The sequence below is a fragment of the Poecilia reticulata genome, chromosome 11 (genome assembly GCF_904066995.2).
Source record: "Poecilia reticulata chromosome 11, P_reticulata-male-v2, whole genome shotgun sequence".
Taxonomy (NCBI): Eukaryota; Metazoa; Chordata; class Actinopteri; order Cyprinodontiformes; family Poeciliidae; genus Poecilia; species Poecilia reticulata.
The window spans coordinates 17,616,918-17,642,385 of NC_088840.1; the positions used below are offsets into that span (position 1 = coordinate 17,616,918).

Sequence of the window (25,468 nt, forward strand, 5' to 3'; positions counted from 1 at the left end):
TCGTCAGGGGATGTAGTTTTCTTGTAGTATTTTTATTTATTTTAGGAGTGTCATGATTGAATGAATTGTTTATGTCCACTAGGTGGCGAGCATGAGCTCATGTGAATGTATAAATGTAGAGAATAGAACAATAGAAGCAGAGAGTCTTGTGTGACACACCTGTGAGCAGACCTTAGAAAAGATGCTTCAATAAAAGTATCTGAGCATTACTCAACGTCTGGTCTTTATCAAGCATGGATATAACAAGGAGAACGGGTATTATGGGAAGATTATAAGCATCTGATCCATACTCAAACCTGGAAGGTGGCGGTAATGCGCCTAAAAGTTGTCAACCGCCATAGAAGAAGAGGAAGAAGAAGACGACGACTAAGGACTGCATGTGGTCTGTTGTGTTGAATGTTTGAGTGTTTCTTTGAAAACTATCTGCTGCTGAAGCAACATTCAGAGATTAAAGAAATAATCGTCAAATCAGAGGAAGAGATGGATGATCAGCGCAGACTGCTGGATTTCTCCCGGACCCCCCCTATAATCTTACACCGATTAGGTAGGAAACAGCAGCGTTTGGACGAAGGTTAATGTCTGGACCTTTCTGTATGAGGATCATTATGTTCTTTTCTTTCCCGTATAAATACTTTGTTAACAGGTAAATGAACGCAGACGTCACAATTACGCTGTGACAATGGCATTTTTATGTAGAGAGAAAATGACCTTTTTTAGGCCTCTCCTTTAACTACTGAGACTTACGACAGAAAACAGGAAAAATGTGACCAATGCAGCGCAAGGTTAGTAAAGCAAGCAATATAAAATATTAATAGCAGTGTTGGTAGCTGTAAAATTGTATTACGATGCAAACCTGAAAAATTAAAAAACAAACTAATAAGCGTCCATATTTAGCTGCACAACGTAATCAAAACTAATAAATCCTCAGCTCTTTTTGAGAGTTTTGCTTGAAGATAAATTGACAATATCTCAGAAAATTAAATGTCTAAGTGAAATAGTTCTGGTATCACAAACTGCAAAAAATATTTCAGAGGTGTAACAACACTGAAGTTACTCAGTAAAGAGTGAACTTAAATATTTACTACTTAGAAAATGCATGTTAAAATCTGAACACTCTTTTGAAAGTGTGCAGCTGAAATTAATTTAACTACTAGCAGGCAAAGCACAGTGTTCGCCCAATATCTGCACCAACAGTAATACAAAAAATAATGCATATTAGAGGCATTAGTTTATAAAAGTCGAGGCAAACCTAAATGTACCATTTTAAAAACAAAAAGCAGTGGGAGGATGTAACTTCATAACCTCTTTCTAAGCAGAATCTCAGAGGGAAAAAAGAGAAATTACGTTGTGTAACGCAAGAACAGATTATAGCAGCCAAGTGGAAAAATTCACTCTAACGTGGATTATAATTATGAAAGAGCAAAGGTAGATGTCATATTTTCGGGAAATACGTGATTTGTACCATTTGTTCTGTGGGGTTTTTATGTGGGTCGGTGCCACTTAAACGGCTGTAAAGCGAAGGTTTTGGACCTTAATCTGACTGACAACTTGTGTGGTTCGGATCGGGCTGAAGCGTTGCTGCTCTCGGCTGTTCTTAAATTACCTTCTCGGTATTTGAGGGGCTCGTCGCTCCGACTGCATGTTAAATGTATTTTTATTTAATTGTCATATAAACAAAAACTAAGGAGTTGCCTAAAAATAATTTCATACTCTGTATAACACAAACGCAAACTTGTTCCGAATCGCTGCCTCTGTTCTCAGCCTGTTCCCATAGCAGTGGATTTCCTCCGGCATTATTTTCCTCCAACAAATTATTGCAGTGAACGAAGCACGTACAGCTTCCTTTTAACCTCCGTCTTCCCATTTCTGAAGCTGGAGCTTCAACATCCTCAAGCTTTAAAATAGCAGGCAGCTACAAACCATGTGTTAGCTGTAGTAGCTAAGTTTTGGCTACATTCCGCTGTCGCCTTGATATCAGCAGGAAAATGAAAAAACTAAGCACTGGATGGTACCGGCTAATTACTGGGCACAACGGCACACCACAAAACTCGATTGTTGTACCAGTAGCTCACATTGTTCTTGGCCAATGCTTTGGCCAAGAACAATAGGAGCAAGCAGGACCAGGAACCAATCTATGTGGCATAAATTCAAACGGAAATACCTCACCACCTCTTGTCATTAGGCGATACAACTGCCACTGTTTTCGGGGCTAGCTATCAGCGTTATCAATGACTTCGGAAAATGGACTACATATCCCATGATGCTTTATAACTAGGAGAAGAAGAACTTGAAGACAGAAGAAGAAATAATTTTGTAGGGTTTTCTTTCGCAGAAAGACTTATGTTAGCTGAATTCCTACACTTTTTCGTATATTATTATGTATGATTCGTTCATCCTATTTATTCACAAAGGTTCATCTGAATAATTCAGCCGACTCCTTTCGTCTTTGAATTAATCGAATACATACATAACAGGTATCAGGGATGCCATTGGTTTCGGCACCTTTGCAGCAGCTGAGTCTGGCTTCCACTAGAGCTGCCGTTAGGTGTCCAGAATGTTTCAGAGCTGTCACAACTGGTGACGATCGATGTTTTGGGGGATGGCAATGCCAGTTTTTGGAAAACGTGTTACTTATATTGCTTGTTTATAATATTTTTTTTTCAATGGTAATTGTATTGGTTAATTATCCGTTTAACACCTTGAATATTTTTGACTTAATTTAGGGGGCGTTTACACGACAACGATCCAACAAAAACGGCACTTTTGTTCCGTTTTTGTTGGATCGTTTACACGATAACGTTCTAATTACGATCTGTGTTTACACAGTAACGGTACACATCGAAAACGTGTAATGCTCTTGCTGCGCCTAGTTGGTGCTAGGTTCTATGAAACTTTGAAAGTGCGCATGTGTTTAAAAAAAAGTTGTACTTGAAGGCATGTGGATTTCCGTGAGAGAACACAATGCGTCTGATTAGGGCGCATGCAGTTGGAAAAAGTGGGATAACTTTGCCGAAAAACCTTGTTTGAGCTTTCACGGTGTCTAGCGGCCCCGGATTGGAAGCTGTTTATTGTTTTTACCTTGGAATGGCCAACAGTCTGTTATTCCTATATCAATTTGATAAAATAGGAGTTCCCGCACGTCCCATATCCGTGTCCTCTGTTACCTTTTTCAGCAGTTAAAACAGTTTTATCCATTGCTAACAAGTCGTAACCTGTTTTTCCGAGCCGCCTTCAAACGCAACATGAACGCTGAGACGCTTGCGCTGGGTTTACACCTGTGAGGCAGCGAAGGAGACCTGCTGCTGCTGCGCATGTGTGTTAGAATCATGGCAGCAACCCAGCAAAACGTAAATAACTTGGCACAGTTTTTCCCCCGAACTAACCGACTGAGTTGAGTAAAGCTGTTGGATGCAGGTGATGACAGCTAAAAGATGACTGGCTAATATCAATACAGCACGTTAAGCTTGTTAACAAGTAGCCTGTAGGCTGCTGGTGTTGTTGTCTATGTTCAGCTACGTAGACTCATTTTGCCCCCCAAAATAAGTCGGTGCCCCCCCTGTTAAACTCGTCTGGAGCCGGGCTGGTCCTGGTCCGTAGTTCTCTACATAAGAGCGCTGAACAAGCAGCCTGTATTTTGCCACCTGGGCGGAGCGGAGCGGTGAAGAGACGCTGAGGGAACCGAATCTGATGGGGAAACAGTAACACCAGCATTGTGAGTAGTTTCTTCTTCTTCTGTGGATTGTAGGAAGCAGCTATGTTTTGCGTCATACTATGCATGAGCTGGTCTGGAACCCGTTTTCAATCTGTGCCGTTGTTAGAGAAAACATTCGGTGGTTTCGTGTAAACGCACACTACAAACGCAACAAAACTCTTCCGTTTTCCCCCGAAATCGTTGTCGTGTAAACGGGGCCTTAATTGAAGGAAGATGGCCAAAGTAATTGAATCTACCACTAAGTGTCACTACTACAGTGGAACCTAGGAACCCCGTTGGGTTGCCAGATAGGCTTTTGGCCAAGATGGAAAATACGTAGTAGTTGTGTAAAACGTATATTGTAGAAATTAATAAAGTTTGAAAAATTTTCTTTTTTACGTAATGAAATATTATAATTTCTCATGGAGGAATAATATGTTATTTGATCCTGATGTAGTAAATTCACATGTTGACTAAGCATGAATTTTACAGAAGACTTCAAATGATTTCAAAGAGGGATTTTATAATACACAAAGATTTTAGTTCTTGACCATTGAAAACTTAAATGATATGTTATTGCTATTTAAAGTATTTACATATAATGGCCAATAAATATTGACAAATCAATTACTATGCATATACTTTGCATGTTTAAACTTATTGAAACATATCTACCAAATAAAATATGTAAACAGCACAATTTTCATTTAAAAAAGCATTTGTATCTTAAGTATAACCCAAAGTAATTTTTATTTCCAAAAATATGTAACAATCTTGTTCTTAATGCTGCTTAGGATTCCCCCTTTTGTCAAAGGTCTTGAGGTGTACATACTTTGTTTTGTTTTACTTCAGTGTAAAAAAATTTATGGTGGTTTAACTTTAAAGTGAAAGTCCTGCTGCTGCCTTGAAAATGCTATTGAAATGCATTTTGTAGTTCAGATTTTATTCATTGTCTCATCTTTGAATAAGAAAACTTTAAAGACAATGTCCAGAACCAGAAACAAACATGGAGAAGCAACCTTCTTTTATGGCGCACAAATCTGGAATGAACTTCACAATTAGTGAAAAATAGCAGATATTAAATTTATTAAATAATAACTGGTTAACAGGCATTTTTGGAAAATTATGATAATGCAAAGTTTTTGGAAAACATGTTATCTTAAAAAAACTCTTAAAGTTATAGTGGCTGCCTGGTCTATTACTTTTTTGGGAACTTATGACATCCTGTGAGCTGTCATGGAACCATGCCGAACATAATGTCACTCTGGAATTGTCAATATCTCATGTTGCCACTGTCACTAATATTAACTAATAAGTCAATATTAGTGAACTTACCCGGTTTAATAATCAATAGCATTATATTAAGGTAATTGTATGAAAATAATTATAATCCGGAACTGACAGGAGCTTGTCAGCACTGACTTACCATGGCCACCTAGTGTCAGTCGTAGTGGCACCTAGTGGTAGCTATTATCAGCTGTTGCAGAAGAGGTCCCATCTGACATGCATTCAGTGCAGGTGTTGTCTTTCTCTGCTAAGTCGGAACACCGGCTGTATATTTAAATATGTATGAGAATTATGTTTTAATTAAGATATATTTTATTAATATTCGTTTGAACTAAAGTTATTCATATGCTACATTCTATCTGAGACAGATAGAATGAGGTCACAGCAGCCCGTGGCACCCATGGCCACTTGTGCCACCTTACTTGTGCCACCTTACCCGGTAGTAAGGCGGCACCAGGTAAGGTGGCACAACAGCTCATGGCCATGGGTGCCACGGGCTGTTGTGACCTCATTCTATCTGTCTCAGATAGAATGTAGCATATGAATAACTTTAGTTCAAACAGATAGAAGTAAGTGTGCCACCTAACCTCAGAGTAAGGTGGCACAAGTGGCACCTTACCCGGAAGCTCGTGGCACAAGTGGCACCTTATGGCAGATGTCAACATGTTTTCACTGAGGCTCTTTATTGGAAGCTGAAATTTGAGACTGTATCCAAAATAGACCAGGACGTATTTGCTTTTTTGAGGGAACACAACACTTAACAGGAAATGCAATACTTTGTGCCACATCCACCGGTGTTTTTTTGAATTATAAATTCATTCATAGTAAATCTAACACTGAAGCTGTCACCAAAGAATATTCTATTCCTATTCTATTGTTTTCCCCAATAAGCATATTTAAATATGCTGAACTATACAATTAAAAAATACTTTAAAAATACAATTGTTTATAAATGTAGCTGTTTGTATAAGGTCTCTAGTAACAAAACAGCGTGTTATGAAAGATTAAATACGCAAATACGTCATTGTGCCTGCCAAACGTATAACGCTGAGTGGAGCGGTCGACCGCTCTAAGATGGCCACCCTAAATCTCGTCAGCGACAATAGGGGAGCGGTCCGTGAGGCGTAAGTGGTGCCAGTATGAGGTCGTGGCAACCCTTGGAAGGTGCCGAAGTCTGTAGAAATCAGTGGCAACACTGACAGCTAGCCCCGAAAACAGTGGCAGCCGTGAGTGCCACAGTAGGTGTCACTTCCAGTGCCACAGTAGGTGCGGTGTCACGATTTGCGCCTGCTGTTTCTTGTTTGACAAGCAAATAAAAAAGGTCAAACTTTTCATTAGTGGTGTGTCGAATAATCCAGGATAATTTTTATGAAGCACGAAAAATGAAGAACTCACCCAAACCCGAGCAGTTAGTTTTTATTGTTTTGTCATAAATTGTTGTCTCTGTTGACATAGCGAATAACAAGCCAATCACAACCCTCTCTCCTGTTTTTCCCGTTTTCTTTTTGATCCAGCCATTGTTTCATACAACCAGATTAATCAGAATTTATGTATCAGAATCACATTTTTTTTTTGCTTGTTTATTCATTGTAAGGCAAAACTTTTGTTTTGCCTATTTCGGATATTATATTGTCTACTTGATGTCACAGTGGATCATTTGAAGCACCGCGGTGCATCGGCTCATGAGTCCAGTGATTGGATGGAGTTCCTCAGGCTTCATGAAGCTTCATCTCATCACTACTTTTCATTGTTTCCTCTGCTGCTCTGGTCAAAACCTACAGGCCCAATCCAGTGCATGCTGGTCCGATACCAGTACCTATACTGACGGAAAATGGACCCACAGTTCTTCCTGTTTAACTTAGAAAAATAAATAACAAAGGAACAAAACTAAACTATTAACCTAGAAATAAACTCATTTTTGTAAGTGAAACCCCAAAGATATAAAGTGGACTAAAAATTTATTTTTTATATAATTCAGAGTAATATAAATGACATCTTGACATAATGCTATTTACTGTTAAATATCAACAATAATCCCTACTACAATTAATTATGTGATAAAAAATATTTTTTAAATCAGTTTATTTGAGAATTCTCCAAATGTCAGCTGGATGTGACGACTGATCTGCATCTCTGTCTACTCTTTTGAATTTTCAAGTGTTTTTTTGTTGATTTCTGTTTTAAACGATGAAAGATTTCTCCTACTTACTTCAATAAAGTTAACAATAACTCTTTTTCTCTGTTTTCTTCTCCAGGTTCCCTGCAGTGTAACCAAGAGAGAAGATCCTCTCCGGACCAGGAGGAGTTAGAACCTCTGCAGGGAAAACAAGACCAGGAAGAGAAAGAAGATCATCAGATAAAAGTGGAAGAGAAAGAAGTTTACTGCAGTCAGGGTGAAGAACAGATTGAACTAAAACAGGAGACTGATACCTGCATGTTGGTTCCTGTTGATGAGCAAACACACCAAACTGAATCAGAACCAAACAGGAACCAAGTCCTCTTAAAGGAAGCTGCTGAAGCTGAGAAGCAAAATCAGGAAAGAAGAAAACCTTTCTCATGTGTCATCTGTAAAAAGTGTTTCGCTTTAAAATCAGTTTTTGATGCTCACATGAGAACTCATACGTTTCAAAACCTGTTTGCATGTGTGAGCTGTGGAAAAAGTTTTAGTCAAAAAAAGTATTTAACTCAGCACATGATGATTCACACTGGTGAAAAGCCGTTTTCATGTGTAAGCTGTGGAAATAGTTTTAGTCGAAAAGAGAATTTAACTCGGCACATGATGATTCACACTGGTGAAAAGCCGTTTTCATGTGGGAGCTGTGGAAATAGTTTTAGTCGAAAAGAGAATTTAACTCAGCACATGATGATTCACACTGGTGAAAATCCGTTTTCATGTGGGAGTTGTGGAAAAAGTTTTATTCAAAAAATGCATTTAACTCAGCACATGATGATTCACACTGGTGAAAAGCCATTTTCGTGTGTAAGCTGTGGAAAAAGTTTTAGGGGAAAACGGGAATTAACTCAGCACATGTTGATTCACACTGGTGAAAAACCGTTTTCATGTGTGAGCTGTGGAAAACGTTTTTGTAACAACGTTAGTTTAACTCATCACTTGATGATTCACACTGGTGAAAAACCATTTTCGTGTGTAAGCTGTGGAAAAAGTTTTAGGGGAAAACGGGAATTAACTCAGCACATGTTGATTCACACTGGTGAAAAACCGTTTTCATGTGTGAGCTGTGGAAAACGTTTTTGTAACAACGTTAGTTTAACTCATCACTTGATGATTCACACTGGTGAAAAACCATTTTCGTGTGGAAGATGTGGAAAATGTTTTAGGGGAAAACAGAATTTAACTCGGCACATGATGATTCACACTGGTGAAAAGCCGTTTTCATGTGGGAGCTGTGGAAAAAGTTTTAGTCAAAAACAGAATTTAACTCAGCACATGATGATTCACACTGGTGAAAAGCCGTTTTCATGTGGGAGCTGTGGAACAAGTTTTAGTGGAAAACGGGAGTTAACTCGGCACATGATGATTCACACTGGTGAAAAGCCGTTTTCATGTGGGAGCTGTTCAAAATGTTTTCGTCAAAAACAGTTTTTAACTCAGCACATGATGATTCACACAGGTGAAAAGCCGTTTTCATGTGGGAGCTGTGGAAAAAGTTTTCGTCACAAAGTTAGTTTAACTCACCACATGAGGCATCACACAGATGAAAAGCAATAGAAGTATTTTTCATACATGTCCTCTGTTGAAGTTCACTATTCAGTTGATCTGGTTTAACACTAGAATGAAAGACTGCAGGGGTTTCATGTCTATAAAGCTGAAAGTTGTTGTATTTGTTAAATCTGATCATTTGTATTTTCACATTTGGATTTTTGGAGATGTGCAAACACGACACATTTTTCTTCAGAAATGCTTGGTTTTTTTTTTCCTGGCATTTTCTGTATCAAAAAACAATACTGATAAACTCTGTTACTGTATTAACATTCTGTTTCTGTACAATGTGAAGAGCAGAGGGCTCAGCACACAGCCCTGAGGAGAGCCATTACTGATGCTGATAGCTGGAGTGGCTTTGGAGCCCACTGACTATTTCATGCACTAACAGAGTTTGACCGGACATGGACTCCCTTCCAGAACATTCTCACAAGATTGGACTTGAGGGATTGATTTGTATTATTCTATCCTGTATAGAGAAAGAGTGGGTGGGTGTTATTGACCTCAATACACTTATAATAAAAAATACAATGTGCTGTTATGCACTAATTGTGCATTCTCAGATATATCAACATATCACACCTTATAAAATACATTATATTTGCAGACGACATCAGTATCTTCTGTGCTGGAGAGAACATTCAACAACTTTCAGAAGTGGTCAACACAGAAATGGAAAAATTACAGCACTGGCTCAAAAATAATAAAGTAGCTGTAAATTTAGATAAGACTAAATTTATGATATTCGGAAACAATAAAAAACAGGAAAATAATCAAATTAAAATATCAATTGAAAGTGTTTATTTAGAACAAGTACATGAAGGAAAATTCTTGTGTGTCATGTTTGACGACAAATTCAACTGGAAACCACAGATCAGCCTAGTAAAATCTAAAATAGCCAAAAGTGTAGCTGTTATAAGAAAAATTTGTTTCGTCCTGGACTATAACTCTTTGTTTATTCTATATAATACACTCATTGTGCCACAGTTAACATATTGTGTGGACGTTTGGGGGAATACATACAAAACAAATTTACAGCCATTATACGTCTTACAAAAAAAATCAATCCGTATACTACATAAAGTGGGATACTGGGAACACACAAACCAGTTATTTATCAAATCAAATACACTGAAATTCTGGGACCTGGTCAAATTTAAAACTACACAATTCATGTTTAAGGTCCGAAATCAAAAACTTCCACACAATATACAGGAAATGTTTGGTGACAGAGAGGGTGGTTATGATTTAAGAGGTGAAGGGTATTTTAAAAAACAACATATTAGAACAACCAGGAAGAGTTTTTGTTTATCTGTGTGTGGAGTAAATGTTTGGAATGGATTGAATGATGAGATTAAAAAAATTACAAATGTAAACCAATTTTAAAAATTGATTAAAGCAGAACTCATTTCAAAATATGCTACATAACATGTTTAATAGTTTATAATGTAAATTATTAAATAAATAGTACTTAAAATAATTGTACATAGTTAAACATAAGGAAAAATGGAAACAATTTGTCTCTTGTTGATGTTCTGAAAGTTAATTGATAATACATTGACAAGTATGAAAGGGGCAGGATATTATAAGATGTATCTTCTACCTGCTCTTTTTCGAACAGAAAATATAAAATTGCATGTCAGATGGGCAAAATAATTTGTTTCACATTTTATTTCTTAAGTTTGTCTCATTCTATTTGGTTTTCTTGTTCTTTTTTTGACTGTTTTTAATGTCTGTTCGAAATAAATAAATAAATGAAATGAAATCAACATACAACAAAAATCTCTAAGGTTTCTCTTCAAAACAAAATGACCTTGTAAATGATGCTGTTATTTGTTTCAGATTATATTAACCACTTTAACTCTCCCTATGTAAAAGTTTTGTGAATTAATAAGTTTATGGAAAATGTAAGAATGCATGGTTGATTATTATTGTCTTCAATAATTTGGTGTCTTTTGTCTTTGTTGTATTTTTTTCTTTACAGCTGCAGCTGTCTTCTATTATGACTATAAAAAGATGTTATGTTTTTAGGCTGTGACTATTACATTTGCTCAGTTACATTTAGTTGAAAAAAAATACTACAGAGAATTTTTTTTTTTTTACCTGAGTAATATTATGAATACTGTTACTCTTTCTTAAATATTTCTGGCTACTTACACACTTTGAGTTACTTCACTAAATGAAGATGATAGGTATTTTTCTAGAACCTACATAAAAGAACCACAGACAACGTATATGAATTTTATGACGAAGCTGTTGCAAAAGGAGAAAACTCTGTCAACTGCTCCTCCGAGCCGTTCACAGAGCGTTCTGATGATCTTTGGGTAGAGCTTGTCTTTTATTATCAAACTTCAAAGAGGGAGGATAGGCAAGATAGACAGCAGAGAAAAAACAGCAGAGGTCGTAAAACAATTTACCTAAACAACTAGCAACCCAGCAGTGGCGCAAAAAGTGGGTATGCAGGGTATGCAACGCATAGGGGCGCAGCACCAGAGGGGGCGCCAAAACCCCGTCTGGAGGGGTCGGCGCACCGATGATGTTTTCCCATACACTTCAGCGCGCCTTACGCTCCTTCACCTCGCGTATATAACAAGGTAAATTTAGGGGGGGGGAGTGAGTGTCGCTCCTTCACCCTGACGTTCCTTCCCTCGGGTTGGGGGCGCCGATCTACGTTTTCGCATCCACCTGAATAATGTGTAGTTGCGCCACTGCAACCCAGTTCCAGATGTGATATCTGATCTACGGTCTGAGCCCGGTTCAAATCTCGGTCAAACTGTTTCACATGAAGATGAACAGGCAGTTGTGACCTCCAGGTCAGTTCATACACACACTAAAGAAGAGAACACTTTAAACTGACTAACATTAGACTGAATATGAACTAAAGTAACAACAAAATGATAATACCAAAAAATCTCTATCAGAGGAATAAACATGTTTTTACCAAAATGACACATTGAGTTTATGCTAAAACGAGACTTTTTATCTATACACAAACCTTGTACTAATTTTCATTGCCTGTTGTATTTGGAGATCAAGCGCTGACTGTAAATATTGGTTTTATACATTTTAACCATAAAACATTTGATCTAAAAGAATTTCTTATTCTTAAAATTGTAATTATGTTACTTTCATATTAGTCTTTAAAATGTCAGAATTTGTTCATAAGTTTATAGTTTTGTTTGTCTGATGACATAATTTTCAAATGAAATAAAACGTAATGATTTGTTACTGAAAAACCAAGCAGATTTTCTCTTTATATAGTGTTTTACTCTGACTTTAATAATTTCTTGGACAGCTTGTGTTTACCATTTAATACATAACCAAAGTCACTCCCTGGAAAAAGTCCCCCAGAAGACATTTTAATATAAAAATGACCAGAATTACAGGAAAACAAATATCTAAGATTGCACCAACATCAGATCTCTGACGTAGCACTGAATTATTAGCTGCTGTTCAGAAAAACATCTGCATCATCAGCCGTCTGTGATGTACAGCAATATTTCCTTTCAGTGCTTACACTCTTTGCACAAAACGCAACGGTTTTGTGCAAACCGTTGCGTTTGCACAAAACGCAACGGTTTTGTGTTGCGTTTTGTGCAAATGCAACACAAAACGCATAGTGTTCCAAAACACTATGTTTTGGAACACTATGTTCCAAAACAGTGTTTTGGAAATGTAAACAAATGCTTCTTTAAATAAAAAAAAACAATGCAATGTGTACAAATATGAGCTAATGTTTAATGCTGTTCTATGACAGCTACTTTGGAAAACTCATTATTATGTCTCAGGGTCAGAAATATTCATTTTTACTCTGCATAATCAGTGCAAGCAAAATATAAACATTTTGGCAGAAACCCAGTCAGAGAAGGTCTAATTACAGCTCTACAAACATGCAAAGCCTTTTGACCCTCAAATTATATTTTTATACAATTTAAAATATTACCACCACTCTATTAAAACCTGTTTTGACCGAAACACTTTAGAAACAAACCTTATTAGCAGGATCTTAAGCATGTAAAGAAGAGGCAGTTGATGAAAAAACCCAAACAATCTCAGTTTTATCATTTCTCCGCCTGCATTTGCCTCTCTTCCTGGTGAAAAGTGCTTGACGAGAATCTTAGCTGAATTTAACTGATTCAATCTGGTAAAGTAACAACATACTGAGAGTTTTATTCACTTATTTCTTTTTTTGTACGTCTGGTCATTTAAAAAGACATTATTCTTTGAAACCAAGTGTAACTGTAAATCCTGACAATGACAAATGAGTAAAATAGGGTGATGTAAAAGTTCACCACCACCTGCAGCTGCGGTCACAGTTTAGTTATTACATCACTGGAGCTTATCGGCCATTGGTATTAACCTCCATGTGACACAACATACAGATCTTAGGGATCATTTGAATCAGAAAGCTTCATGATGCACCACCATCTGCTGCTCCCATGTCAGTGCTGGGCAAACAGAAATCCAGTCATTGAGGTCCAGTGGCTTTTTTTGGATTCTTTTCTGCTTGAACACCTGATTTATATGGCTTACAGTCTATAACTTGTTAAAAAACAACATGTGGATCTATAACTCTCTGTTATACAGAAGAAGAAACTGTAAAAAGCGCTGACAAAGGTTTATTCAGTTTGTGAACATCAATACAATCCAAGTAAACATTATGGTGAGTTTTAATATTCAAGTGACAATTTCTAATTAATGATTGTGCAATAGTTTCAATCAAGTGATGCAGCATTTAACAACATCTGTATTTTTTATTTTCTTGAGATCTGTTAGAAAGGTCTTTGTATGTCTGGCTGGAGTCTCTTTCTCTTCTTCCTTCACTCAGACTCAGTCGTTGGAGGTTGATAACTGGATCTGCGTGAAACTCGATCCAGTCGCTCCACAGCCACGCTCTCAAACGCCCGCCTCATCAGAGGATGCTCCTCCAGGACTTCGTTGAAGTCGTCCACGCTCAGCGAATAAAGGCGACAGTAGGTGTCGGCCCTCACGCTGGCCGTCCGTCGGCCCTGAGTTAGTAGGCAGATCTCTGAGCCAAGAAAAACAATCGATTTAGTCATAAAGTTAGAAGAAAAACTCAAAATCTTTCTAAATATTTTTGGTCTAGTTTCTAGTCCAAATATTTTAGTGCACTTGAAGTAACTTTTCAACAAGATATTGGAGCTAGTTTTAAGTTCAGAATTGCTTAATATTGACTTTAAAATGTACTAGTTTCACAGGCTGATTATTTTACTTATAGTGTTGGATAAATGTCTTGTAATAAGTGAAATAATATGCCAGTGGAACTGGTACTTGTTACTTACATTAAGAAATAATTGACTTAAAACAAGCTCCTATATCTTACAGAAATGCTACTTGTAAATTAGTTTTGTCTTATTTCAAGTGAATCTTGTTTCCTCTAGAAAGATTCATGGTAAGATTTTGGGTTTTTTCACAGCACAAGTAAAAAGAAAAACTACACTGCCAGACTTATTTACAGTTTAATCATAATCAAGCAACTTGCACATTATCTTCATTGCATTTACAGAGTGAAATATTTCATAATTTTTTGTTTTTTCTTCAAAATGACATCAAGCCAATGATGAAAAATTACATTTACCATTAGAAATTCAGAAGAAATAGTAAATATTAGTTGGAAAATGTAGTGCAGTTACAACCAAGGGTTCTGTGGGAGATTTTATAAAAGAAGGGCAGCAATAATCTGAATTATGAAGACTCTCGTAGAGCTGATAAGTAGCCGAATAGAGTTTTAATACTCTGCTGTATTTACCTCCAAAGTAGGCTCCATCACTGAGCACTAACTCCTTACTGCCACGCGGGATAATCGTGACGGTGCCATGCTGGATGAAATACATTTTCCGACCCAGCGTTCCCTCTCGTATTACATAGTCTCCCGGCTGGAAAACTTCAAAGCGCAGCTTGGTCAGGATCACGGTGACAAAGTGAGGGTCGGTGTTGGCAAAGAGCGGCATGTTGGCGACAAGTCCACGGCAGTTATAGCTGACAATCTCCTGCATGACAGAGACAAAATGGACAGAAGTAAACTAAGTGGGAAAACACATTTTCAGTTTTCTGCTGTGCATGTTGAAGACTGTTGATAAAATGTATAACTATTAACTCATTTAAAGTGTCAAACTCCAGTCTTCAAGGGTCGTTGTTTTGCAACTTTTAGATTTGATTCTGGCTCAACACAACTGAATGAAATAGCTAAGTTCTGCTAATTAACTGTAATTGGGAGGATCTTATATGAAGTATTACATAAACGTTGTGGCAACGATACAATAATTATGACACTTAAACTCCTGGCACTTCATGCAGACACTCTGTCTGATAGAGATTTTTTTGGTATTATCATTTTGTTGTTACTTTAGTTCATATTCAGTCTAATGTTAGTCAGTTTAAAGTGTTCTCTTCTTTAGTGTGTGTATGAACTGACCTGGAGGTCACAACTGCCTGTTCATCTTCATGTGAAACAGTTTGACCGAGATTTGAACCGGGCTCAGACTGTAGATCAGATATCACATCTGGAACTGGGTTGCTAGTTGTTTAGGTAAATTGTTTTACGACCTTTGCTGTGTTTGGGTAAAATGTTTTACGACCTCTGCTGTTTTTCCTCTGCTGTCTATCTTGCCTATCCTCCCTCTTTGAAGTTTGATAATAAAAGACAAGCTGTACCCAAAGATCTTCAGAATGCTCTGTGAACAGTTGGAGCAGTTGACAGAGTCTTCTTCTTTTGCAAAAGCTTGGTCATAAAATTCATATACGTTGTCTGTGGTTCTTTTATGTAGGTTCTAGAAAAATACCTATCACTGTCTGCACCTTAAATTCCAACAACACTCTGCTCTCATTAATAACTCTTGGAATTAAAAGAAAGAACAATCAAAGTCACACGTCTGAAGAATAACCCACCTCCTTCAGTGGGTCGCTGAGTTCTCCCAATATGCTGTCTTCATCAAACATCTTGCCTTGGAATCGGTGCTCATAGTAATCATGAATCCTCTGCCGCACATCGGCTGGCAGTTTATGAAACGACATATACTGCTCCACTTGCTTGTACTGCAAAAATCACATAAAATGCTTTGTGACTCGACCTTCATGAGGATGCAGTCAAAGTTCTGTAGCGCTTATGTCAGGTGTTGCGAGTCCCGTTTCCTGCCATGTGTTTGCTGAATTACATCACTGTAATTAAAATTATTCCATTTGTTTTGTGTGGGGTTTTTTTTTGTCTCCCATTCTAAGTGGATTACAAACTCATTTGTGATCACTGTCTGCCGTCAGTAGAGGTGCTCCCATTTGTCATCATCTGCTCAGCTTTATCATGTGAAAATCCCCAGTGAAAGGTCACAGTGGAAATCCATTAGATAGTAAACATGTAACATGTAGCGTTGTCTCTCTGAGCAAAGTTTGAAGAAGTAAGCAAGCCTCTGATCTGAAACATGACTGCGATATTAAAACTCAAAGCCAGAGGCACATTAGCGTCCATGTGACGCTCCTGGAACATATTATCCACTAAACATTTGAGTTTAGTGGATAATAACCATTGAAACATTTGAGCCAAAAGGTTTTACTCTTTTGTTTTACTCTTTTGGCTACACACTCTCTCTTTAGAAGAGACCTATTATTCTAAATTTATATTTTGCACGTCTTAATACTTTCTTTAACTTCTCCTAGACACGCCTAGAAAATACGTGTCGTTTTTTGGCTATAAAGTCATGTTTTTTCGGGTCTGGAAAATGAGCCGTTTCTTAAAACTCCCGATTGTTAAGTGACAATCAACGGGCGCTGCGCCGTTACCTAGCAACCACTATAAAGCACAGCCAGTCACTTAGCAAAGCAAGCTGAGCTCCAGAATGTTCGGTTGGCAGATTTTACCGCTCAAACAATTAAAACGCTGAAAAAGACAAGTGTTTTATTGTTTACTTACCATTCTGAAAGTATGTCTGTATAATGTTCAGAGACGGTTGTATAATTAAATTAGCAGATCATTTGGATTTAAAGCGACAAGAGCCAATAAAACAGTTAATTCTGAAACAAACTCAAAATACTCAGCCTTGATCAGACTAAAATCTCATAATCTAAGACTGACTATGTGCAAAAATAATTTATGAAAATGTTTTGTACAGCCCATAGATCTACCCTAACCTGTTCAAGGAAACATAAAAGGTCATATTTAGGGTCTTGTCAGAGATAATTACCTTCTCCTGATACTGGCGATGGGATGCATCCAAAGATTGGACCAGGTTAGTTGCATGACCCAGGAACATGGCATAGCAGGTGGCCCCAACAACCATGCTGATCATGGTGAGCCAAACATCGGTCATGCCCTCTGGAGGATGAGCGCCATATCCTATACATAACATGTGACTCATGGCCATGAACAGGGCGTAGGAGTATTGTATATGCCAGGTGGCGTTCTGAAGAGAAGATGATTTCATTTAGCTGTGATTGTATTGATGTTGTAAACATTCAATTATTGAATATTTCATTTGAGGTTCGATGTTTAGGCAGAGCCTGGACTCACCACCATGTTGTTTTTAGATACCCAACAGTCCGGAGGAAAGTCTTGCAGCATAGGAACCATGAAGGTCAGACAGCCATCCCAGTGGCACAGCAGCAGCATCATACCAATCAAGTTGACTATACGCACCACAGCACTGGCCAAGTCATAAGTCATGTGAAAAATCTGTCACAGGAGATGTTAAATAAGTTCAAGTTCAGTTGATTTAAAGTCACCAAGTTATCCAAGTGCTATTATAGAAAACGTTTCAAAAACAAGACAGATATAAATTACAAAGTATACATGTGAGTTAAAAGGGAGAAATAACATTAACAGATTAGAACATAAAGTGTATTGAGGAAATAATAACAAAACAGCTTATTCAGTGTTGAAAGACAACAGGAAAAGAAAATCAATTTAAAAACTGAAGGAAAAGTTGCCTGTCTGACATAGTAAGACAACTTTTACAAAGTTTTGCCACTAAACACTCAAGTTCCTTGTTCTTGGGGCGGTACAACAGGACAGACGCGTATGATGAGAGAAACTGAGTTGTATGCTGGAACATGACAGTTCCAGGCAGAAACCACACTTTCTTCTTATTGTAAACATGATTGTGAGGCGTGACTAAGTCCGGTATACAGTGAATTTTATGATAGTGAAGACTGGCAGAGGTGAGTGCAGAAACACCCAAATGGGTCACAGATAGCTTAAAGTACAATTGGTTAGATCTGAACACAAGAGCATCTGTTTCCTTCTTACTGTAACTAACACAATTTGAGCCATTCACACCTTGGTGTCATTAAGATACAATCATTAAGATATAGTGGAAGATGAGTTTTCGGAGTGAGTGAATGGGAATGTGGTTGGTCTGTGTGAACAAGCAAAGTCAATGTCATTTTTTATGCTTACACACCAGTTTCTCTGAAATGTCTCGTATGTTCCATAAAGTTGAAGCTGTATGTGCTTTTCACCTCTAGATCTGACCATGGAGTTAATGATTTGTAGCTCATCATCTTGCCAACTATTACAATGTCATTGGATTATGATTAAGCAGGGCTGGGCAAGTGATCAATAACAATATATATTGGGAGGTACGCACGATCAATTTCAATAGATAAAATGTGGATATTTTATCTATTGAGTTATCACTGAACCTGGCTCAGAACTGAACAGCATTCTGGGGGATGTAGGCAGAGGAAAGACCTCTCACATCTAGCTAAGCAAAGTTGGTGGAATCAACTGACTGACTAGCTCTATGGTTACCTAGCAACTCACTCGTTCTTTGGTTACCTAGCAACAACCTGCTGAGTAACTTGTGCAGCAGAAGTTTAAGGTTTCGCCACCAATCCTCATATCTGCTTAAAAATAAAAAATAACAGCATGGAGTGAAAGGAGAAAATTAGTACAACAGCTCAAGAGAAAACTGAATAAAACAGGACAGGTCAAGTCACCAGTTGACCTTTTGATTATGGGTTTTAACAATACATTCTGGCACAACCGGCCCTTGATATGGCCCAAAATTAAAATGAGTTTGATACCTCTGCTCCACACAAGAGATAAGAATCACTCGAATGATGCAGTTAAATAAAGAAGCGAAAGGGTGACAAGGCTCCTTGAGTGAGTGGCTGAAAAGATGACATTCAAAACTGAGGAAACAATACAAACCAAGAGTGCGGTTTTACTTCCTGTCCCATTCTTTTACCTCTTCCCACTGATGGATGTATCGGATGAGACGTGAGAGTCGGAGAAGACGCAGCAGGCTGAGGATCTTGGTGAAACGCACAATCCTCAGAGCACGGGCCGTCCTGTACACATCAGACGACTCATGGCGGGACTCCAGGTCAACGATTAGAAAAATGTAATCAACAGGGATGGAGGAAACAAAGTCTACCAGGAACCAGGTGCGGAGGTAGTGCATGCGGATCTCTTTGGGGTCCAGAATAATGTGACTGTCCTCTCCCGGGATACCGGTACGAAAGTTGAAGACCAGATCCATGAGGAAGAGGGTGTCAGAGAGGAAATTGAAGATAATCCAGGGCAGGGTGTTTTGGTCTTCAAAGAAGGTGATTCCCCAGGGCAGGATGACCAGATTACCCATCATCAGAAGAAGCATCACAATATCCCAATAAAACCTGCACAAAACAAGAGAGACCGATTAGACCTGTGGTTCTCTGATGAGATTACCTACAAAACGTAGAATGTGTAAATGTTAGGTTAATCTTCAGGTTTTCACACTAATTACGAAAGGACTCTTTGTTGACTTTAAATAGAGTTATTTAATGAAGGTATAAATCCCAAAAGATTGGTGTACCTAAACTCTTTGATGTAGAAATCACATGCACAAAAAAACCCTCGTAAACTCTCAGTCATTCTTCATCCAAAGCATCAAGTCATTGTTACTCTGCAGCTGCTGCAAGTAGGAAAACTGACCTGTCTTTCCGATATGCATGGTTGGCTGAACTGCGTCTTTAAAAAGGTTTCATGTCTCCGATACAAGAACGTCATCATGTGTCATATTTCCTTCATTCCACGACAACAGACTACAAATTTAAACATATTTGAGTAACATTTCCTCACTTTGTTAAACTTTTTAAAGAACCGTTTCCAAACAGGTTCCTGAAATACTCTACTGCACCATTAATGAATGGACATACATTTTAGAGTATATAATATAAAGTGTGTTGGCAGAAAGTTAAGGTAAATAGAAGCAAAGTTAGGAAAAAATATTAAAACAGACAACATAAGAAAATGAAAAGAATCGGTATCAACCGATACTAAACCTCAGATATCTGTATTGGTATTGGAAGTGAAAAAAGCGCATCCCTAAACAAAACCTAGCAGAACATGATTAGAAACACTTAATACGCTTAAAACGCTGCCGTGTTCAGGTCAGAGTCCGTTCTGTGTTGATTTGCTCTCTCACATTAAGTCATATTGTGATAAAAACATCCTTTCATTGGTTAACAGATTTTAGGAGGTTTAATTTACCTGTTAAACTTGTTAATTTTAAATAATAGCTTCATGGTTTGACCTAATTACCAGAGACCGACATCCATCTCATTATTCTCTGAATAGTTTCTGTCACAAGAATAGCCCCTGCCATTAAAAATGAATACTGCTTGCCGTATATGTTGAACAAGGCATTGAGCAGAAGAGCGTATCACTCCCAGTGGAAATGTCTGCCTTGTGATTTGTGTGGAGCAGTGAACCTTATGGCTTCACTCTCCATTCATGTCGATTGCGCTGGCCTATATGTCTCCAGTGTCTCGTTATGCACCAAAGGCTCGGTTTGGATTTCCTAACAGATTGTTTACATCACTCACAGATTGCTTTACTGGCTCTCTGTCGCTCTTTCAATTACTCTGGGATGATAACTGAATATCAGCTGGACTGATTTTGATTGCAGCATTCTTCCTCTTAACCCTCCTGTTGTCCTCGGGTCAAAATGACCGAGATTTGTATGTGTTTTCCCTATACACAGAAAATGAGGACAACAAGAGGAGATAAAGAACGAGTTAATGAGATTTTTGTTTTTCTTCCCATTCATTCCTCCTTCGATCCCCTTTTGGTCGTGTCCTCCATGTCAACATGCCGGTTTACATGACTACTTATGCTCCAGCAGATTAGTGACTACTTCCTGCTGCTAATAACTCCACCGATGACTCTGAAGGGTTTTACAGCTGTCCACGTGTTCACATTTATACAAGATTAATGTGCAAGTGTAGTTTCAGAGGCAGAAAAAGCTTTTAGACCAGATATTAATGGTTTATATTGAGAAACATGCAGCACTGATGTGCCATACGCAGTATATATTAAGAGCATGCATATTTTGTTAGATTATAAGTTAAAATATCAATATATTTTATTAGAATTTTACACTACAAAAACACAAAATCTTACTTATTTTTTGGTCTAGCTTCTTAGTACACTTAAAATAAGACAAAACTAACTCACAATAAACCACTGGGCAAGATATAGGAGCTTGATTTAAGTTTAAAATTTCTTAATATTAATGGCAAAATACTAGTTATTTGTAAAATAATCTACCAGTGGAACAAGGTATTTTTTACCATAACTGGAATAATCTCCCAGTCAAACTAGCACTTTTTAATCAATATTAAGGAATTATTTACTTTATACAAGCTCCCATATGTTGCTGAAAAGTTACTTGTAAGTTAGTTTTCTCCTATTTCAAGTGTATTTGATTGTACCAAGAATAAAAAATTTTGCAGTTTAGAATAGAAAGGTTTGCAGTTTATAAAATGTTTAGCTAATTCAAAGAACAATAATACATTATCTGTCATATGATCCACTTTCTTCTGATAGCATGTAAATGATACATGGCACACTTTTTCAGATTTTCATTAGTCAAAAAAAATTAAAAATGTTTTAAATGAAAAAAAGTGTGCGTTCAGGTTATTATTTTTTCTCTCTGTAGCTCTTTTGAAATATTTCATATCCACTTTTGCATATTCTTCTTTGCAAAATAGTAAATAGTTTTCCAATTTGCCACTGATTCTTGGTTTGTTTCAGGTCAGGACTTTGACTAGGCCATTCAAACACATTAATTGAGAATTGTGCTCTGTGAGATGGGTTGGGGCATTATTTTATATCCTAGCACAGCTCTGAATGTCTATTCTTCTCTGCTAGTGCGTCTGTCGTCTTCATTATTTGCACTAAATTACTCACAATTGGATTATATTTACTAATAAGGTAACTTCTTAAGATGATTAATTGCAATGGATTTTAATAAACGGAATCAGATTTAAAGTTTAAGAAGTCAAACTACACTTCAGATTATTTTTAAAATTAAAAAACATGTTATTTCTCTTCTGTTTTACAATTATGCATCATTTTGTGTTGGTAATATACACTGAAGTTTGCATCAAATGTGGAGAAGCTCCAAAGGAAATCATAATTTTGCCAGTCTGCAAACTTTCCAACTTTTTTTGGTTCCTTTTAGAGGAACTCGTGTGAACCTAAACTGTAAACGAGTGTGGTGCGGTTCCAACTGGTCCATTATAAAGAGGAAGCTGGACCATAAGGTCTAAGGAGAGCAGGCGCTCAGTAATCTCCCCCTCAGCTGTCTGTGTATTATTGCATAATAGAGCAAGATGGGAATTATAGGGATTCTTATGGGCATTAATCCCTGTGCACCGGTTTATCCTCCCTGTCTGGCAAAGGCCTGATGGTTAAAATTGTTCAAATCTGATGCCGGGTATCGTTTATGACCTCACGCCCAGGCTGCTCGGGGGTCACCATAAAGATGGTGTGCTCCAAAAGCGTGGCGATTCAACAAATCTGCCCCCAACCGAGGCTGAACACGAGTAAACGAAGGTCAAATGTTCTGTTAAAATGGTGAGGGTCAAGAAAGACAGTCCTCTTCATCTTATGAACTGGAAAATATTGAGTCACGTTAGAGTTGCATGATTAATCCAGTTGATCTTGCCCTAAATACTTTATCATTAATGAAATCCCTTCATCGCCTTATCATGTGCTACAAACCATGACATCAGCTGATGTCCTTGGAGAACTGGACATCACAATCTGTTTGTTTGGCTGCGTTTGCTGCTTTCAAGGGAGGTTTATAGAAAAAATGACACGTTTGGAGACCATAAAGAGGCAATGGTATGTATTTTCCAGCCACATAGAATAATTTTATGGCACAATAAAACATAATGTTGCCTTCAGTTGTTACGAAAAATTTGGTATATATGAAAAACAACTTAAAAGAAATTTGACTTTGTAATTTAACAAATTGAGTTTCTGTCTCTTTCTGAATCTCCACCTTCAGGAAGTCATCACAACATGGCTCCTCTGTTATCACTTTAACAATGTTTTCACCAGCGTTACACTGAGAAGTAGCTCGTATAATGAGCTCTGCAGATACACAATTCCACCAGGTGTTTGCTAATTGCTATTGGCTAGTCTGAAGGAGCTGAGTGTGAGGGGCAGGGGGTGGCGGGGTTTGCAGAGGAATGCAGCTCTGTGAAGTGGAAGCTCTGAGGAGCTGCACCTTGAAGGCGGAGCTAAGTCCACCCAGGCGTTTAGCACAACTGAATTGTTGCCATGGATATTAAAGGATTTCTCAAACATGCATGAAAGAATCAAGACAACACTCCAGGTATGTTTTTGATGAAGAAATAACATTACATTATGATGTAAACCTGAAAAAAGTCTATTTTTACAAGAATGTATTAGACCCATTGTAGATGGAACAAAGGAGTACATTTTCACCCAAAAAAAATCTCTGAAATACTCTAGAAAAAACAAGGGCATTTCTAAGTTTGAAAAGTTGAAAATTCGCAAGAAAATTTTCATTTTTTAATTTTATACATTTTTGAGAGAAAAAAAAAAGTAATTTCTATGTTTGAAAAATTGCAAATTTACCAGAAAATCCACCAGAAATTTTCTAGAAAACTTTCTTCTGAAATAGTTGAAAAGATTTTGAAAACTGAAACTCAGAAATGTCCTTGTTTTTATTAGAAAACTTCTGAGATGAAGCTCAAAATTTTATGTTTTTTTTCCCCTAGTAATTTTCAATGTTTCAAACTCAAACATGTCTTTGTTTTTACTAGAAAATTTCTTAGGTCACAAATTTGTGAGTCTTTTTGGCGAAAATGTACTTTTATTTTTAATCAATAATGGCCCTAACAGACGCCGTCGTAAATTTTCCATAATGTTGCCCCTCTAACAACACAGATTATTATTATTTTTTTTTCCAGGAACTTAAATGATTTTTCTATTTTGAATCAGGACCTCCATGGCCACCAAACCGATGATTACCTGAAATCACTGTAGGGGTGGATGATCCACACCCCAAAGCTCTTGACCCTTTCCTGCTCTGCCGCGACCCCCTTGTGGCTGCCGAACATGCGCAGTGAGAACTTGTTGACGCCGGGCTGCAGCATGGAGCCGAACTGCTTCTGGAAGTACGTGGACTGATCCTGCAGCAGGTCCTCCAGGCCGACTTCGGCCTCTGCGCCCATGTCCAGGGTGCCGTCCGGGTCTGCCGTGTAGTCGTCATTGTGGGTCTTGACCAGAGTGAAGAGAGTCCGGGAAATGTCGCTTCTCTTCTCGGTCTTTGGAGAGGGGCTGCTCGGAGGAGTCGTCCTCTGGGAGCTGCTCCTCCATCTGGAGAAGCGCAGGCTGCTCCAGCTGCGGTACCGGGGGGTCTCCGCTTTGTGAGCCGGACTGTCTGCGGTTCCTCTCTGATCGTCTATGCTCCTAGAAGGGCTGGTCATTTCTGTATGATTTTCACTTGAAACTGTAAAAAAGTTTAAAGTTTTCCTTTAACTTGTCTTGAGATCTAAATGTTTATTAAAACTTCCATTTAGTATTTTGTGTCCAAGTTAAAAAATAAAAAAAAACTACAACACTCAAAAGAAAGTGAAATCCTCAAAGTTATATATACATATATAAATAACAGAAAAGTTGTAAAACTTTTTGCTGATGAATGAATCCTGCTCCGTGAAAAACCACAAACTTGATCCGCGGATGTGTTTTCCTCTCGAATGACCAGGAGAGGATGGATGCAAATTGCCACAGAGGACTCAGTGGCCTTCTGTAATCGGCTTTTTGTCACAGCCGCGTCTACTCAACCCTCTGCCTCCCTCCCTCCCCCTCCTGAGAGGAGAGTCCCCGTGGTCTTATGTTGCACCGTCAACATGCGAAATGTCTGAGTGAGCAGGAACAAAAAATCTTAATGAATTTCTCATCACAATTGAATTGGTTTTAAAATGGAGACCTATCCCTTCCCTCACAACTTCTGGTTGATATTAATGAGGAGGAATTAATGTTAAAGCTCGTTATTAACACAAATTATCTGCTAATTAAAGCATTATATTTATGAATGCTGTTTGTAAAGTTTCACAGTAAAAGAACAAAAACAGCAATATTTAAGTATATCATATTTTTCCCGTGTTATTCATGGTGACGTGCAATGTCAGAGTTTCAAACTAAATGTGTAATATTTCGTTTGCAAACTAAATGCTTAGCTTTCAAATTGACCCAAAATATTTTGCTTGCAAACTAAATTTTTAGGCCCAAACTAAATGTTTAACTCTAAACTAAATATTTAGCTTCCAAACTAAACATTTAGATTGAAATTAAACATTTACTTTGCTAACTAAATGTCTAATCTTTAACAAAATGTAGCTCAGACTTAAACGATTAGTTGGGAACTAAATATTTAGCTTCATACATATTTAGTTAAAACTAATGCTAACAATGCACATGATTTGTGGATTTAAAGGATCCAAATACAAACTCA

The 25,468-nt window shown here is 37.7% G+C and overlaps 2 protein-coding genes across 2 annotated transcripts; one reads left to right on the forward strand and one right to left on the reverse strand.

Annotated features, from left to right (window-relative positions):
* Positions 1–427: 427 nt before the first annotated feature.
* On the forward strand, positions 428–10,729 carry LOC145553604 (uncharacterized). Its single transcript, XM_081612275.1, has 2 exons — positions 428–544; positions 7,234–10,729. The coding sequence occupies exons 1-2, from the start codon at positions 481–483 to the stop codon at positions 8,706–8,708; spliced, it is 1,539 nt and encodes a 512-aa protein (XP_081468401.1). The 5' UTR covers positions 428–480; the 3' UTR covers positions 8,709–10,729.
* Positions 10,730–13,302: 2,573 nt separating this feature from the next.
* LOC103472721 (potassium/sodium hyperpolarization-activated cyclic nucleotide-gated channel 2-like) lies at positions 13,303–24,781 on the reverse strand. The gene is made up of 7 exons (XM_008422538.3): positions 23,983–24,781; positions 18,899–19,328; positions 17,221–17,382; positions 16,895–17,113; positions 15,609–15,755; positions 14,470–14,710; positions 13,303–13,728 (listed from the first exon to the last, which is right to left on the reverse strand). Exons 1-7 carry the CDS (start codon positions 24,438–24,440, stop codon positions 13,520–13,522), a joined length of 1,866 nt encoding a protein of 621 aa, XP_008420760.2. The 5' UTR covers positions 24,441–24,781; the 3' UTR covers positions 13,303–13,519.
* Between the last annotated feature and the right edge of the window lie 687 nt (positions 24,782–25,468).